Below are 17,120 nucleotides of genomic sequence, written 5' to 3'. Positions count from 1 at the left end.
CGATATCGCGGTCTGTGTGTTTTACCAGTAGGTCGATCGGCGAGTTATGGGTGATGTTGGTTGTCTTTGTTCACCGGGATTGTTGCGGGCGGGTAAGGATGCGGTGATACATTGAACTGGAATCTATATTGTTCGATAGCGTCATACAAGATACATTAATAAAATAAGCCGATTCGACTAAAACTTGCTAAAACCTTCATTCATTGCCAGTCTTTGCCATCGCTTGACGTTGAATCATGAAACGACTGTTGCGGTGCTGATTTGTTCTGTAATCAATGTAGTTTGTCAATCTTATCCCTTCACAACCAAAAACTCTCAATTAAAACCGACCCAATCACAACCTCTTAAACCCCCAGTCAAAAGAACGACAAAACCCGCTTCATCCGTTCCCGTCCGTCCTGCACGATCCCGACTTGGCCGCTAACTTTCCCCAATTCTAACCAATGAAACAGACCCTCTTGTCTCTATACTGCAAGGCGAGAAGATCATGAGATTTCTTACGGTAATAACGTGGAAAAGAGTTTTGCCTTTAAATATAACGCGAGTTTTAGGCTTGACAGTTAGGCCAGCCATCTGGAAGCGGTTTTGGCCGAACACATCCACGTGTCTCTCATCATTCCACTCGCATGTCGAGTATTTTTACCTTTTTAAAAACGGTTCATATAAATGGCTGACTCAAAAGTGGTGTTATTCAAGGTTATAATACGTAACATTCAATGCAGCAGTCGTCACCAACGTCAATGTACATACTCCCCAACATAGAGTTCAGAATCAGGAGACAATTGCATCACAATGATTAAGACATAAGTAATGTTTTGAAGACATATCATTCTTTTCTAACAAAAAAGTAAAGTAAAGTGGTGTGCTGTGGTGTCATACAACCACGTCCTCTGTAAATACATAGTAAAATAATCGCTTCCAGGAATGCTGTGCCTGGTTTTTCCCCTTTTTGTGTAATCCATCCCATTCCCCATGCTGATGCTTGTTGTGAATGTATATGCAAATCTTCCAAAACTCCTAAAACAAAAAAAGCCAAGAATCCTTTCTTGACAAGATCGAATCGTTTTTGGAATATCTCGAAAACTCCTCGCTGAATGATGCGTCTAATCTAGTAGAAGAAGTAAAAAGCAAAGTCGTAAAATGTTTCCTATCATCCTATATATCTCGGAAACGTGGTATCATGAGAACTTTTGATGGTAGATCCTCCTCCATTAAATATCCATTAAGTGTATGTTGTTGTTGTTGTTGTTGTTGCTGTTGCTGTTGCTGCTGTCGGCATCTCTTAGGCAACTGCCACAGGACGCATTCGCACGTCATCGTAGCCAGGAAGAATGCTGTTGCCCATAAAGCGATCAGAAGGAATCTGCATCAGGCGGGGCTGAAGGTGAAGGTCAATTTCACCCTGCTCAGCTTCAGCAATGGCAGCGTCGAAAGAAGGAAGCTCATCGTCGTCGGCCTGGTCGTAGGTGTTCTCGACGGCAACCTGAACGGGAATGCTCAGGTTGATGTTGGTGTTCATGGGTCCCACCGAGAGGGTGAGGTGGATGATGTATGCGCGTGCGGCGATGCAAGAGTAGAATGTTGGTAGGAAAAGCTTGTTGCCGCTGGTGGGCAGGTTGAAGGGGACATCGAGGGTAGCATAGCGGCGAACGTTGTACTTGGTAGCCTTCTTGGCTCGCTGGGCGTCGTCTGACTCGGAAGATTCTCCCTCATTCCAGAAAGCGCTGTCATAGCCGGAATCACGTCGGGAGGCAGGAGCCTCGTTCTCCCAAACCAGCTTGGTGCCAGGGCGCATGGGGACGGGTGTGGTGGTGGAGTAGGTGAGCGAAGGGGTGCTTCCATGCTTGATGCGAGAGCCCAGGTTGGGGAGGTGGTTCATGGGAGTGCTGCTGAAGAAAGTGGTCGAGTGAAGCTTGGCGCTGACCGAGTTGACCTTGGGGGGAGTGACATCCTTGGAGGTCGAGTTGAACTCGAAGTTAACCCTCAAGTTGGTGCCGCTAGCGTTGAGGAAGTTTCCAGAAAGCATGATAGCACTGGGCTGAGAAGCGGTGGTGGTCAACTCGCCCTGCTTGGCAGTGAAGAGGTTCTTGCGGATAGGCTTGGTCTTAGAGAGGCAGTAGCGCTCATCGTCGGAGCCAATCTCAAGGGGAGCATCCTCAGGAACCGCAGGAAGAACCTTGATCATGTGGAAGGCATCCAAAGGCGCAGAGCGTCCCTCCTCACCGTCGGTCTTGGTAGCAACGGCACGGATACCGTACTCGATGTGGGACATGTCGGGGGACTGATCGTTGCGCTCCCAGAAGCCCATAGTGGGAGGGAGCTGGAGGTGGTGGTCCCTGATACCCTCATGCTCAACAGTGTGGTTGCAAGCACTGAGAGTGAGCTGGTGGGGAACCACAAAGTGGAAAGGGATTGTGTATGTGTGGCCAGCCTCAAAAACATGGTTTTGAGGGAAGTCTGCAGGGTTGAGAGGCATACGAAGCTTCATGAAAGGACGAGAAGCATAGTTGGCACTGGAGTACTGGCTGAGGAAGTCAACACGAGTGTAGCCAGTGCCGATGAAGAAGATGTCAAAGCCATCATATGCAACATCTCTCTGGGAGTTGATGATGACGTTTCCAGTGATCTTGGAGCCAGAAGTGTATGACTTTGAGGACCAGTGCTGGTCGAGCTTGATGTCGATGCCAGACTTGGCAGGGTCAGGACGAGGCCTGTTGGACCGGGGTCCGTTGTCCGAAGCAGGAGTGGACATTGTAGTATCGCGAGAAAGCGAGAATACTGAGTTGATGCTTTGAAGCTGAATAAGGTAGTTGACGATATGATATGTGTGGAAAGAGGCGCTGGGCTGCAGTGATATATATACTATTCATATAAAAGTGCGGCGACTCCAGGTCCGTTCACGGTACCGTACCGTTACTTTGGTTCGTGCTTGAGCTTGCCCTGTCTGGGTTGCTGAGCTGCGTTACAGGGGAGGGGCGTTGGAGTTACAGGGGTGTGTGTACTGTAAGTCCTCAGCGGTGGGCCTCAGTAGAGGGGGGAGGAGCGCGTGGCCTTGTCGCTGGGTCTGGAGACTCTGTAATCATTGTTAGATCGTGGTCGAGACTGTGAGTAATTTGACGATGGTTCATTATTTCGGATAATGAGATGAAGACGCACGTTTCATGCAATTACGGTACCTATATTAAGCGTTGCAATTATTGTGAAGGCAGAGAATATCCATATCAGTTTTCTACAACAGATACTGATGATTCAGCAATTTGAGAATTACAAAGTAAACACAATGACGCTTGATATATTTGGTTGCCATCACTTATTGCACACACCTCTGAAAAGGATGCGTGCTGGCAGGTGGCTTGAGATCGGGATGTTACGCCGAGCACATCATAAGACACTATTTTAGCCGTGTCCTGACGATCCAGAAGGGTTGGAGAAGAGTGTGTCGCTTTTTACTTTCTTTCCCAGTGATGTTCTATAGGGCGATAGGTCAGATCAGTTGGAGAAGATATCAAACCATGAACATCAAATTTGGAGTAAGTCAGGACGGGAGCACGGATTGTGTTGATCACCAGATGCCACGAACATTTACAACACATACACATACCCAGATAGACACATAACATCCTAGAGAACAATACATATCACACAGTCTCCTCACTGCACTCTTTGCTACCGCGTTTCCTTTTCCAGCTCCGACATGCCTGACCTCGTCAACACGAAAATGCTTACACACCCAGAGCGTGTTTGAAAGAGTCAGATCAAACATGAGACCCTCTCTTCTTACCTCAGTAATACCCACGATGACTACCAGAAGCTCCGTAGCGGTACCGGTACCTGGCTCCACGAAGCTCCTCGCTCTTCACTTACAAGAAGAAAGAAAAAAATCTACAAGTGGGGGGTTTTGCCTGTAGAAAAAAATAGACGCTTCTTTCTTCGACCGGGGTTCGACAAATCGTGCATGACTAGCGTGGAAGGCGGATCCGGTCTTGAGTGCCGAAAGATCCAAATGCGAAATGCAAGTGCAAGCAAAGGAAAGAGTCAAAGGGGCCCTTCTCCTTCCCTTCCCTTTCCCTTTCCAGCTATGGTAAGGCGTTCCTGCCACTCATTCTCGTTCCCGTCAATGTGCACAAGCTATTGGTGGTTACCTACCAGATGAATCACCTAGACTACCTTAGCTGGCAAGCACCTAATAGCCCCTGCCCTTGCCACGCCACCCTTCTGACCTCCTAGGCTCCTTCTCCAACAGATCCCGTTCCTGCCTGTGCGTTGCAGGTGTGACCGTCTCCAACGCCGGCTAATAATAAAACATCCGATTGTCGGCACGAGAAGAGGAGGCTCGTGAAGTGGAAGCTCTTTCCTTCGTTCCTCACAACAGAGGATTAGCTTTTAGTTAAAGTAGGACGCTACAGATCTTGGCGCGGATTTGTCTGTGTTTCTCTTTGCAAGTGAAATTGAAATTACCACATCGAAATAGTCTTTATCTTTTCTTCTCAATCACATTCTATCCATATGCAAATGCATGCACTTCTATGAGCTTTCCTATGTTCATATGCGTGATCCTGATCCCTAGCAACCGGTCAACGGAACAATTTGTTTCGGTGTCTGTTTCGGCTCCCACCGCTACAAAGTCAATGGTTCGACAAGTTGTTGCTCCGAGTTCAAAGCCGACACATCGGATTTGCATAAGCAACTAACTTAACATAACTGCAAGGCACAATTCAGTTTGTTCTTCTTTCTTGGTTTCCATGCATGTGTTGCATGGTTCTAGCATTTTCTGTATGCCGGCCCGGCTACCAAGAGCCTCATAACCTAGACAGAGATCCTCCCACCCTTACAAACCATGGCCCGGAGATTCTATTCCTTAAACTTGTCACCAAAATGGAAACACAATATGGTTATCGAGATCGAGGCACGTCACTTGTGATGGTCAATTCCTGATGCCTTCCTTGGCTTATGTTCTTGATCCTCCCATCATGACGGTTAACATGTGCAATACTGGGGAACAAACTGGAGTTTGATGACTTCATGATTCCCCACGTTTTGCCATCTCGCCCTACCTACTAATCTGCAATTAAGGCAAAGTTCACAGGTGATGTTCGAATTGGGGAATGACCCCCCTACAGACGGATTGGGGTGCACCAAAGAAAATTATCCCCAGACTCGCCTGACTGATAGAAAGAACAAATCAACCTGACACATACATATCATCGCTCGTCTCCGGCCAAACGTCCGATGCTATCATCTCATCGGTGGAAATGCCGTAGACCGGCGGTCAGAACTGAAGCACTTCAGCTGAATATAGAGCCACAGCCAGAGCCTTTTTGCCGCTTCCCGTCCCCTTCTCCGTCCCCATTTCCATTGCTGGGCTAGGGTGACGAAGCATCGTGAGAATCAACATGGTCGGTCAGCCAGCGCGGTCGTCGTCGTGTTCTAGACACAGCAGGGGAGAGTCACATATTTCGAATTCCCATTACATGATGGCTCCTACAACAATTCCTCATTTGATCTGGCCTACTGGTTCGGCAAGCTAGGGGTCCCCTCGCGTTTGACCGTTTCGACGTCTGTGCCCGGTTCGAGAACCTGGAGTCGGCCCAGCTAGCTCAACTCATCATTGTGTTCCTGCCTGACTATGTCTCTGTTTGTCGAAATGCAGATGGTATAGCTTCACTTCTCCTCAGGACTAAAGCCAAACTTATCCCTGTCAGGACCAAACCTGCAGGATAAGCTTTGGAGATGGAGTCTGGATACCAGCCGGTGTCGCGTTGCCTGGCCTGGGGATGGGGATAGGGCACCATAGTTTCGACCCCAGAGGACCCCGAGTCCACGCAAGTGACAAGACCCAGTCAACACGATGCGTGGCAGCGCCTCGTCTCGCATCGTGGGCTTCGTTTCCGTCTTCCTAATTCTTCCTTCCCTTGAAGGCGTTATTGTTACCTATACGACTCTGTTACACCCCCTAGCCGAGACCCTCCCTCCCTTTTCCCTTCACACTTCTTTCTCCTCGGTGAACAGGGCCTTTTTTTTTTTAATTCCTTTCTCCAATTGCCCCTCCCACCATCAGTTGGCCATCACGATTAGACGATGCCACCCCCAATGGCCGATTTAGGACGGCCATGCCGTTGACACACAAGTGGCCGAAGCGCCTACAACGTGCTCTGTTTTAGGAACAGTGGCTGGATGGACAAGAAAAATTCGGTTCGCCATGACTGTCAGGACCCCGATATCATCCAAATAGGAAATATCACGGCTAGACGTGCATCTTCTTTCCGGGGGAACATTCCACTGTTCCACATTGTTTTTCTATGCAATCGACGCAAATCAAGGAAGCTGCAACAGTAATTATGGGCTCTGGCAGTCGTTTGTGATGCAGTATGCACCAAGGAAGATCATGGACGAAGAAAACCAAAACAGATCGTGTCAACTGCGGGGGGTTGCGGCAACGGTAACGCACAATTCAATCAACAACACGGGGAAGTAAGCTCAGACCCGGTGGACTTTTGTGAAGTTTTCTGAAGCGGAAACGCTGTGAGTCTGATGCATCTGGGTATACCCGCCACGCTACTGTAAGCCCGCTCTTATGCAGCTTGAGTAAGGTTTTGAGGCTACAGGATGGAGATACGTGCTAGCCTCCGAGGGAGATCTCCTCACCGTCTCACGACGCGAATGGTCATCGTGTCAGTTGGTTGGCTAGCGGCCCTTGCATGCCTTCTCCTTTCGGCCAGGTACACTCACACTGCTGATCGAATTGTTTTGGTCAAGCAAAACACCAAGAACCGAATCTCACGATAGTTGAAACAACACGGCAACGTCCATCCGTGGTTATACGGCATAGAATATACCCAGCTTACTACCTCTCTGCCGCAGTTTTCTCACCCTAAAACTTCCCTTTTTCCAGCCCTGTCTCAAGTCGGCGAGGCAAATTCTGACTCGGCACACTCCTCTCCTCTTTTTTCTCTCTCCTGTTCATTTTCCCTCCCACCTCTTCATTTCTTTGTGCCCATTCTCATTACCCACATCGAGGGCTATCGGAGCCATGTCCAATATTGACATTTTGTCCTTTCTCACGATAGTCAAAGTCCTCCAGGCACTTCGGGCCTCATTAGGCTCACCAGACCTGAAAATCCTGCTGCATTGACCCACTGTGTCAGTGGAAACAATCCACCCAAGCTTGGTTTGTTTAGGAAGCCAAGAGCCATCGCTAGCAACGCATGTCCACATCTCGGTATGAGTGGCTTCACCTGTGAATCTGAACCCCACGTTCCCATAAATCACGGCATTTCGTTCTTGCCATGCTCAGCTCATGACGAGCAGTCGTTGTGGCCACTGGGAACAGAAACCAGCATTCATCAATGCAAGCCCAGACGCGTACAGTTTCTTCTCACCTGGGTCTCATGGTACCGAAGAAGCACCTTGAAACTCCACTGCCACCACTTCGTACAAGGAAATGGTTTCTTTGACTCTCCATTCGTAGCCCTTCCTACCTGGTCTCGTCCATTAGCATTCTTGCTCTACTTCTTATTACATACTCAATATTGTCGGATACCTACCAAAATGAGATATCCACAACCCGGTGCCGGAACGAAGCTCACTGAAAAGAAACACCCATGCTTTGCTGCACGCACTAACGAAGCTTCCATCTTAGCAGATGGTGATGCGTCGCGTCGCTCACCCGCGATCCACTTGTCAACTGTAAGGATTGTATGGAAAGGCAAGGTATGGATATAGCCGCCGTGCATAAAAGCTTTCGGCTCATGCCTGAGGTACCTTTTTAGGGGTCCAAGGGCCACACTGGGGCTCGTGCTTAAGTTTGCCATTGGTTACTTGGACGTCGAGCAGAAAGGCTTGTTTCGTTGATCTGATAACAGTGATAAGCGGTGCTGCTGATTAATGAGATGAGGCTCAAGTCAGGTACAGTCCATGTTGATCAGTGGCTCTTTTCAGTGAAGATTGTAAACTTGTGGGGTTGGTGATCATCCAGTGTAATGATGCTATCGCCAATGAGAGGCTCAGTGCTTATAGTAGGACTCCATTGAAAGAGTGAGAAGTTGCCTGGCGGGTTAGATCGAAAGGCGAACGAGGCGAGGAAGTGCTCATCCAGTCATTCTCAAGACCTACGGCCAGATCGCAGTGTCTCCTGTCAATTGTTTCTAATTATATCATCCAGGTTCGAATTCGCCTACCCTGAACCGACGTACACCACAAGTCGACTTGTCCATTGGAAGCACCCATCTATTTCAAGCAGTTGATATATTGTGGACCTAATCACCATGATAGTATGCGTCCCTCAGAGTACCAGAAAAATTGGCCGCTGGAAGCATAAGAGACGATGTTAGTAGGCCAGATTATGCTACTTAGACGAGGCTTCTTAGCTTACTTATTTTTATACCCTTAGACTTAGGAGGCCAACATTTCTGCTACCCAGTAGACCTCGTATAATACAAAGATAGATTGCCAGCACTTGATACGAAGCTACAATGACGCGTTATTGTCAATATCGGTTCGGCCGATCCCTATCGACTTGTCTGTCAATAAATGCACGCTGGCAGACCACTCTCCCCACTACATATTCAACTCTTGACCAACAACGTCCGAGCAAAGACATGCACAGAGCTCCATAGTGACAGTGCTCTTCACACAAGGGACCACTCAATGCAAGGAACGTCAGATACGCTTGGAGCTTGCTGCTCTCGGACCATCTAAAAGCCTTGAATATATCCGGGTGCCACTTTGTGCATGACGAGAAGCTTGGGTGAACGATGTCATGACGATGTCCAAGTTTCAGTGCCTTTCTTACAATCCGAAGATGTGTTTTGATGAAATGTACTTTTGCTTCTCTCATGCAAGGAAACATGTGGACATGTGACAACGAGGAATATCGACAGTCAAGAAGTAACGTCAAGCAAAATATCACCCAAACCCAAGGTTGGGATATGATCCTATCCTAGGCTAAACACTGCACCAATTCAACTGTATTTTGACACAACTCACTCCCATGCTATAAAGACATCTATCAAAACGACGTCCGACAAAATCATGATAATATCTCAATGCTCGCGTCTACACAACAGCTCATCTATCCACAAACACACTCAAAATTTTACACGGTAATCACACATGCTCTAATCGTGCCAAGAAATGTACAGCATGATGCCAGCACCAACAGCGACGGCCGAGAACTGGATGATCATGTTCTTGAACTCCTTGGCCTTGTTGGGGCCAGTCTCGAGAAGCTCAGGAATGACGGCAACGGTTCCAACGTAGAGGAACGTACCAGCAGTGAAGGGAAGAAGCATGTCACCCCATGTCTGTCATCGGTTAGTAATTGGTCACTGAGTCAAGTTATTGTTGAACTTACAAGGCTGGTTCCCCAGATACCATCGTGACGGCCCATAGGAACATCGCTGTCAGGGCTTCCAAACTCCTGGATGGCGATACCGATCAATGTTCCGATAAGAGCTCCAATGGCGGTAATGAACTGTGAGCCCATGGCAGCTTTCTTGGAAAAGCCGGACTGGATGAGGAGTGCAAAGTCGCCAACCTCGTGGGGAATCTCATGGAAGAAGACTGCGACGGTGGTGGTAGCTCCAATGGTAGGCGAGGCGTAGAAACTGGCAGACATGGCCAAACCATCAGTGATGTTGTGAGTAAAGTCGGCACTTAATATGTTAGCAAGGCTTACGATAGGCCAAAGTTATGTAATTCGGGAACGTACATGAGGTTCAGGTAGCCACCCAGCTTGACACTGGGGTTGATTTCCTTCTCAGGTTTGTCAACGGCATTGGTAACAACAGCGCCCTTGTCCTCGTTGGCCTTCTTGCGAGACTTGACGGCGCCATCCGCACCATCAACACCTGAAGAGATAGCCTTATCCTCACTGTGAGAGTGGGTGTGCGCATCACCATGTCCGTGGGAGTGGTCATGGCCAGCTCCACCCGTAGCGATTCGAAGACCCTTGTCCATTGCGACAAAGGTCATGAAACCCACCAAGATACCTAATCCAAGAATAAGGTTGCGGTTGGGCTCAACGAGCACGAACTTGACAGCCGCATCATGGTCTTCACCAACAAAGATTTCAGGGAGCAGATGGAACAGAGTATCACCGAGAAGACCTCCCACAGCAAAGGCAACCATGACAGACAGAGAGGCGGGGTCAATGTTGGTCGGGCAGAGGGCGAGGAGGAAGTTGGGAGGGCCCGAGATGTAAAGAGTCGCGAGGAGGGCGTTGACAGCAGGAGTGCTAGGGAAGAGGACGGCAAAGGCACGCGCGGTTAACGACGAAGGAGCGGCGGCATGATGGGCGTGCTTGACTGAGTTGAGTTGCTGGACAATGGGGCATGTCTGTAGGAATTGATGTCAGCAAATGGTGTTTTTTTCCGAAGGGAGAGCTGTCCGGCTTACCTGGAGTTGAGTATCAAGTTCCTCGAGGCTCATGTTATCGATATTGACACCGGCAACAGTCTCTACATGGTGATGATCATGGCCATGGCCTGCGTATGCGAGACCGACAAGAAGAGCAAGGCAAACAGCCGTGGAAACGACGCTCTTGCGAGTGAGCGCCATGGTAACTAGTAAGCTTAGTAGGTAGTAGCTATATCTGTCCTTTACAAAACAGGACAGATTAGACGCTTCCGCTAAAAAGAGGCGTATGAGAAAAAGACGAAACGAGCGAGAAGAAGGAGAATATAGTCTTGTACAGAAGTTGAAAGGATGCCGAATTCCAAGTTGAATATTCACAGCTCAACTCGACTTGTAATGGGTCAAGTCAAAGTTGAAGCTGGAAAACGGGGATGAATTCCTAGAATAGGTCTCTAGTCCAGTTGTTTGGTAGATCGAGACTAGGCCAGGGGGAGGGGCATTGGGATGCCAAGTGCGTTTCGAGCCAATCAAGACTCTCTCCCCAGCTCTGAGGGCTGAAGCCTCCACTTGATGCAGGGGAGCTCCAGAGCTATTGACTCCCTGTTAAATTGAACCTGTCTACCTGTCATTCGGCGACTCTATTCCGAGACCCTTTATAGAATAGGTCACGCGACTGCTATCTATCGCCCTTGAGCATCTCCCTTTCTAGACCAATTCAAGGTCAACCATCTGTTTCTCACTTAATGGTTGGGAACTCATCGATTTGCCAATAAAATACCATCACAGCCATAAACACTCTCAGTGTGATAAATCGATAAAGCAATATGTGCTCATGTTCATATATTCAAATATGTTCTATGTACGTCCTAACCCATATGCTCATTACTAACTTCATAATATTTTATCCAAAACCACAAATCATTCCAAAGCCACCGTGCTATCATAGCAAAGCAGCGGCAAGGATAACGGCAACAGCAGCAGCACCCATGGAGTTGAGCTGCTGAGCACCGCTACCAGGCACAGGAGTAGTCGCAGACCCGGCACCACCACCAGTGCTAGAACTGGAAGAAGGAGTGGCCACCAAAGTGGTGGAAGTTCCACTCGCAGCAGGCACAACAGGAATAGTTCCGTTCGGGCTGTTGACTGCAAAGGAAGGGCTCACAAAGCGGTGCTCGACGTTGCCAGACTTGTCATCACTGCGGCTGACCAAGGTACCCTTCTTGCTGGCGGAACTGCAGCTGAGATCGTAAAGGGGCTTCTTGGTAAGTTCAGAGCCGATGACTCCAAAGCTGGGGTTGGGGGTCTGAGGGGAAGAATCTTGAAGAGTGTACCACCAGACGTTGATGTCTCCGAACATGGGGCAACCGACATCCTCATAGAATGTCCGGGCGTTCTCGAGCGATGGAACACCTTTGCCAACAGTCTTTCCACTAACGGGCCATCCAGTCTCAGTGACCCAGATCGCCTTGCCATTGGCAGCAGCCTTAACCTCGTTCCAGGCGGCCTTGAACAGGTTTGCACCCTCGGAGATGGGGTTGTTCTTGGTGTCCTCGAAGTAAGGGTAGGCATCCATGCCGAGCCAGTCACAAGCCTCGATGACAGCGTTATTGGATGCATTGGCATAAGCGGTCCATGTGTCAACGTGACCGACAGGCACAGACTCGAGGCAAGTTCCCTTGATAGCGCTGCGGGTCTGCTTGATATAGTCTACGAGGACGGCAGGGTCGGCGCCGGGGTTCTCGTCGTTCTTGAGACCAGTGGGCGAGATACGGTAGAGATCTTCGTTTCCGACAGAGATACCAGCGACGAGGCCATCGAGCTGGTCACAGTACTGGTCGACAGTGTTCTTCAGGGCGGCAATCTCGTTGGCGAAGCCATTGCCAGAGGCCCAGAGACCAAAGAGGAGGCTAGTCTTGGTCTTGATAGCGGCAGGAATGGCAGAGATGGGTTGGTTGGGCGTGCCACTCTGGATCATGGTGTAGAGACGAGCGCTGGTGAAAGCACCGTCAGTACCCTGGAGGCCAGCAGCAGTGTTGAACTCGTTCTCGAAGTCGGACTGAGCCTTGGCGCTACCATCTGTAAAGGTAGAGCCATAATTGAAGCCCTGGAACGCAGCGCTGGCAGAGCCGGCGACAGCAGCCATGGTAAGAATGCTATTGATGGAAGGCATTATAAATGATGGATGCGGATTGTAATATTAAGATGTAAACAGATACAATGCAATATGCCTTGATGAGAGATCTCGGACTTTTAACGAATGTAAGTCCTGGTGGGAACAGAGAACAAATAAGAAGAGCACACAGGAAGAAGAAGGTAAGGAATTGAAAAACAACAATAACTAGAGAAACAATGTCTTATTATTAAGAACCTGATCCAGCAGATGAATGGAGGCGACGGGACAACGAATACGCATACTGCTTACACATGCAGGTACACGCACGCACTCGCGCAAAGCCCCGATCGATGCAAGACTTTTCTCAGGAGTAGGTACTTGAGAGATACTCAGCTTCCCAACGGTTTATGTCCCATAAAATAGTGGCGATACATGTTCATCAAAAGTCACACAAGCACTAGATCTCGGTCGTTGAGGCAGTTTCCATCCACGTGGAACTAGTTTGGAAGAAGTCATAGATTTAAGGAAAAGTCTAACACGCCACCTGCGGGATAAAAGAAAGAGAGAGAACAAAAACTAGCAAGAGATCTTTTCCTGGGCGGTTGAACCTGATCTGGGCAGTGTCACTTTCATTGCACTGTGTCAAAGGGCTTAGGATGTATGGTTAAAGACAGTGTGATAATAATGAGGTGTCATGTAAGTGAAAAGTATACAGTTAGGTTCGCCTTCGTGGATATCCGATCTGCGCTACAAAAAGTCAATCCAGCCAAGTCTACGAGTTTTGCCGAAAGAGCCGTTGAATCGTTGGCCGTTTTTTTTCTACTGTAAGAAAAGAAGTTTATTATGTGTGAGGGAATTGTACGAATAAAACTGAGTCAAGTTGATGCCCATGGAATGGAAACTCATCTGCACAGCAACCCCAGATACAGCAGCCGAGCCTGAAAATAGCAACACCAATCAATGAATCAATCAATGCCTGCTACCCCAGGAAAAAAGACCTCTGGGGATGAGCTCCGCGTCTTGGCGAATGAGACTAACAAGAGGGGAGAACTTGACATGCGGCTCATGAGATGGCAGTTATATACTAGGTATTGTAAGGATCAGGAACATCACATACGATTCTTAGGTTCGAAGACAGTTAATGACTTGTCTATTTGAGAAGGAACATCAGAAGCACTTTGAAATTTAAAAGCCAATTACATGCATGATGAGGCGTCAAGACGTTTCTTTTAGCGGACAGAAGAGATCGAAATACGAGTCAAGCACTACCACTATCTCCAGCTGAATGAGAGTTATGTGCAACCAAACCTCCAACTCGTTTTTTTTCAGCTGTGCGACATTTTTCTATCTCTGTATTCGTCACACGTGGGTCGATGCCAACGTGGACCATAGACAGTTCACAACACTTTTTTTTTGGGGGGGGGGGGGGGGGCAGGGTACTCCAACTACCTCTCGATCGTATTCATGTGCTGTTTCTAGTATCATCGAATGTTGACTGTTGAGACATGTCCCAACTGAACTATGGGTCTCTGGAAGTACGGATATCTCCCGGTGATTTCTAATATTCATTGTCTTGGTTGGTTCTTCCAGATCGGTCGATCTAGGGCAGCCCGAGAAGCTGTGATCACAGTGGTCTCGGACTTTGTACCATCAGACTCGGTTTAAGTCTGTACACCGGAGCACAAAGTTTGAGACTGCGTGCAAAGTAACGAGATGTTCGTCATGTCAGACGGAGAAAGTGCTATACGGACCATGTTGTACTTGTGTGATAGCCGTTTCAACATAACGTGGACCATGGAATTCAGAATGGCAACGAAGTTGTATTGTTGCATTCAACGAACAGATAAAGATGGGATCATCACTACGCTAGCCATCCATGCCATCATCACTCACTCAATCAGACATCAAAGAAGCAATCAATACTGCATCAAAAAGTCGACAAAAGAACAAAAAGAAACATCCAGGAGGCGTTGGGATTGCTCCCGCCAGGGCTTGAACCTGAGACCTTCGCATTACCGAACACTCGGAATGAAGTATTAGTACGACGCTCTAACCAACTGAGCTACGGAAGCCAACCGGATGTATGAGCAGATGACCCGCTCTTGGTTGTTGAGCAGAGATCGTTAGAGGATATCAACAAGGTAAGCTAGGGCAAGGAATCTTGACGATGGATGGTAGCAGCAGCCAGCAGGTCAAGATTGTCGAGCCGATGCTGACACGAAAGGAAGAATGATTGGTTCTTTCCCGTCAGGAATGGATGGGGTTGAATAAGTGAGGCAGGAAGGAACCACCCTCCGCTGTAAACCCAAACCGAGGAAAGTGCAAGCCATATGCAAGCCTCAGCTGCGTGTACCCGTAAAGAAAGGAAAGGGAAGGAAGGCGCGTGGCTAACTCTAAACCAGGATATTCAGGGTCCATCTCTGAATAGAATCGTCCCCATCAAAGAATCCACCTTTAACAATGCATCAAATACGAGAAAGGAGAGGCCTCTTTCATCAACAGTACAAACATAGAAACATCGATGATTAAGCAACCTAACTAACCTGCTACTGTACTGTACAGTACTGTAGCTAACCGCTTTTCTACATGTTTCACACGCGTTCACTGTTGATATGTTGAGTGGCTGACGTTGAATCCCTGCGGAACCGGTTTTCCCAGCCAAGAAAAGAAACAAAGCGTACCCCTGTATCAAGGGTCAGTGACGCAAGCGCTTGCTCTCTGATTGGCTTGTTTCGGAAGTGGTCTTTGTTTAAGGCCATGATTTGCAAGGCGATGCGCTCATACAAGAGATCCCCAGAACACCGACTTGGCGTCTGATTCTCTGGTCCTTGGTAAACGTCTTTAACAGACGTCTCTACGCGAATCATGGCTGTTAGATATGGGCCGTGCACTGATTTTTCGCTCTTCTCGTGTTGCATCATTGGTGTCCGGGGTTCACCGCAGTGCTTTAAAACTTAAGCTACCTACCTATATATCCCCAGCCTCCATCACCGCCAACGTCAGCCTTTTACCAGATGTTTAAACATTCACCTATCTATTTACTTAACTACTTAACTTGACCTACCTACCTACCTACTCTGTACTTGGGGAGAAATCTCACTTCTCGACCCTCCCTCTCTACCACTCAAAACACTACCCTTCTGTAGACCACACTTCACAAACCGCAACCATGTTATCGAGATTCTTCGTTCTTTTCCCCATGGTGTTATCCATGGTGGCCTTCATTCTATCTATGCTGTGTCTCTTTGCTGGTCACAAGGAAGGATTCATGGAGGATTACTCTGTCGCTCGAGTAAGTCTTAGTCAACCTCAAGACACTCATACTCTTATACTGACCAACCCAGCTCAACACTTCCATGATTGGCCATAATGTCCTTGACACCGACAGCAGTGCTTCTACCAACGACAACAAAGACGACGATGGCTTCTTTGGCGCAGTCAAGGGCAAGTGGAACGAAGTCAAGGACGATATCAAAGGAAAGATCAACGATGTCACCGGGGATATTGCCGACGAGTTGGCCGACACCATTGGTATCTCTGAGTGGTACTCGATCCACGTTATGGCTACATGCGATGGACAATATAAGCCCAATGCCACGAGCCCTGGTGCTGGTTTCAACGTAACCAACTGTACCAACTCTGCACCAGAGAGTAAGTACCATACAAACCCAATAGAAGCTGCGACAGTATCTAACCCTCTTAGAACGATTCAACCTTACCGAAATGCTCGACAAGCAACTCTCAGTCGGACCCTTTGATCTGAGCCTTGCAGACATCAACTGGCCCGATGACATCCAGGACTCCCTTGACCTCCTCAACACAGCCCTGTTCGCCACATTCATCTTGTACGTCATCGCAGTAGGCCTCTCTGGCCTCGCCATGCTCACCTCACTGGCTGCCTTCTTCCTCTTCTCTCGCCGCGGTGTCAACGCTGTCAACCTTGTCATCGCCGGCTTGGCAGCTCTCGTCCTCCTTATCTCCAGCATCCTCGTTACAGTAGCTGGCAAGAAGGGTGTTAACAAGCTCAATGACGTTGGTGACGATGTTGGAATCTCCGCTTCTATCGGCAAGAAGTTCCTTGGCCTGACCTGGGCTGCTGCTGCTCTCATGATCGCTGCTGCCATCTACTGGTTTGTACATCTCTGCCTCATGCGACGTGAGAGAAAGCGAGAGTGGAAGCCTCGTAAGGGCAGCTACTAAACTTAGACGGAGAGGAATTTGGAAACTTACGACGACTAGACTGATGGATTGATGATTGGTTTTTTTGTTAACCAGAAGGGGTTGCGACTATGATACCAAAGCGTTTTTACTTTCCTTTTGCAATCCTATAGAATGATTCCCTCGTCTTCTTATTCTCTATTATACAGATAAAGAGAATGACATATATACATAGATACTTATTATAGTAATATGATAGCAGGCCTATCCAACATTTTACTCCTATATGTCAATACTTATAGTACACGGCGTGAGAAATGATCTGGTAGAAACTGGGGAGGTATGTACGTCGTTTCCATCAAGTGGGTAGTGATATAAAACAAGTTTTTGGACACTGCAAGGTTACAAGACCACAAGTAATGCGAGTCATGCGTGCACCTGATGCAACTGGCGTCTATAGCAGACAACAGTTACCTAACTTCAAATTCGCATTCAG

The 17,120-nt window shown here is 48.3% G+C and overlaps 4 protein-coding genes and 1 non-coding gene across 5 annotated transcripts; 1 reads left to right on the top strand and 4 right to left on the bottom strand.

Annotated features, from left to right (window-relative positions):
- Positions 1 to 869: 869 nt before the first annotated feature.
- On the bottom strand, positions 870 to 2,752 carry FGSG_05294 (uncharacterized protein; the record flags this gene model as incomplete). The annotated part of the gene is made up of 1 exon (XM_011325504.1): positions 870 to 2,752. One exon carries the CDS (start codon positions 2,750 to 2,752, stop codon positions 1,283 to 1,285), a length of 1,470 nt encoding a protein of 489 aa, XP_011323806.1. The 3' UTR covers positions 870 to 1,282.
- Positions 2,753 to 9,116: 6,364 nt separating this feature from the next.
- FGSG_05293 (uncharacterized protein) lies at positions 9,117 to 10,557 on the bottom strand (the record flags this gene model as incomplete). Its single annotated transcript, XM_011325503.1, has 4 exons — positions 9,117 to 9,302; positions 9,353 to 9,653; positions 9,710 to 10,335; positions 10,396 to 10,557. 4 exons carry the CDS (start codon positions 10,555 to 10,557, stop codon positions 9,117 to 9,119), a joined length of 1,275 nt encoding a protein of 424 aa, XP_011323805.1.
- A 736-nt stretch (positions 10,558 to 11,293) lies between these two features.
- On the bottom strand, positions 11,294 to 12,523 carry FGSG_05292 (uncharacterized protein; the record flags this gene model as incomplete). Its single annotated transcript, XM_011325502.1, has 1 exon — positions 11,294 to 12,523. One exon carries the CDS (start codon positions 12,521 to 12,523, stop codon positions 11,294 to 11,296), a length of 1,230 nt encoding a protein of 409 aa, XP_011323804.1.
- A 1,920-nt stretch (positions 12,524 to 14,443) lies between these two features.
- On the bottom strand, positions 14,444 to 14,538 carry FGSG_20636. The gene has a single exon. It is a non-coding gene; the product is annotated as a tRNA-Ile (tRNA).
- A 952-nt stretch (positions 14,539 to 15,490) lies between these two features.
- Positions 15,491 to 16,666, top strand: FGSG_05291 (uncharacterized protein; the record flags this gene model as incomplete). Its single annotated transcript, XM_011325501.1, has 3 exons — positions 15,491 to 15,758; positions 15,811 to 16,117; positions 16,170 to 16,666. Exons 1-3 carry the CDS (start codon positions 15,636 to 15,638, stop codon positions 16,664 to 16,666), a joined length of 927 nt encoding a protein of 308 aa, XP_011323803.1. The 5' UTR covers positions 15,491 to 15,635.
- Between the last annotated feature and the right edge of the window lie 454 nt (positions 16,667 to 17,120).

This window comes from Fusarium graminearum, chromosome 3, assembly GCF_000240135.3.
Source record: "Fusarium graminearum PH-1 chromosome 3, whole genome shotgun sequence".
Taxonomy (NCBI): Eukaryota; Fungi; Ascomycota; class Sordariomycetes; order Hypocreales; family Nectriaceae; genus Fusarium; species Fusarium graminearum.
This window is presented reverse-complemented; position numbering and strand designations above follow the sequence as displayed.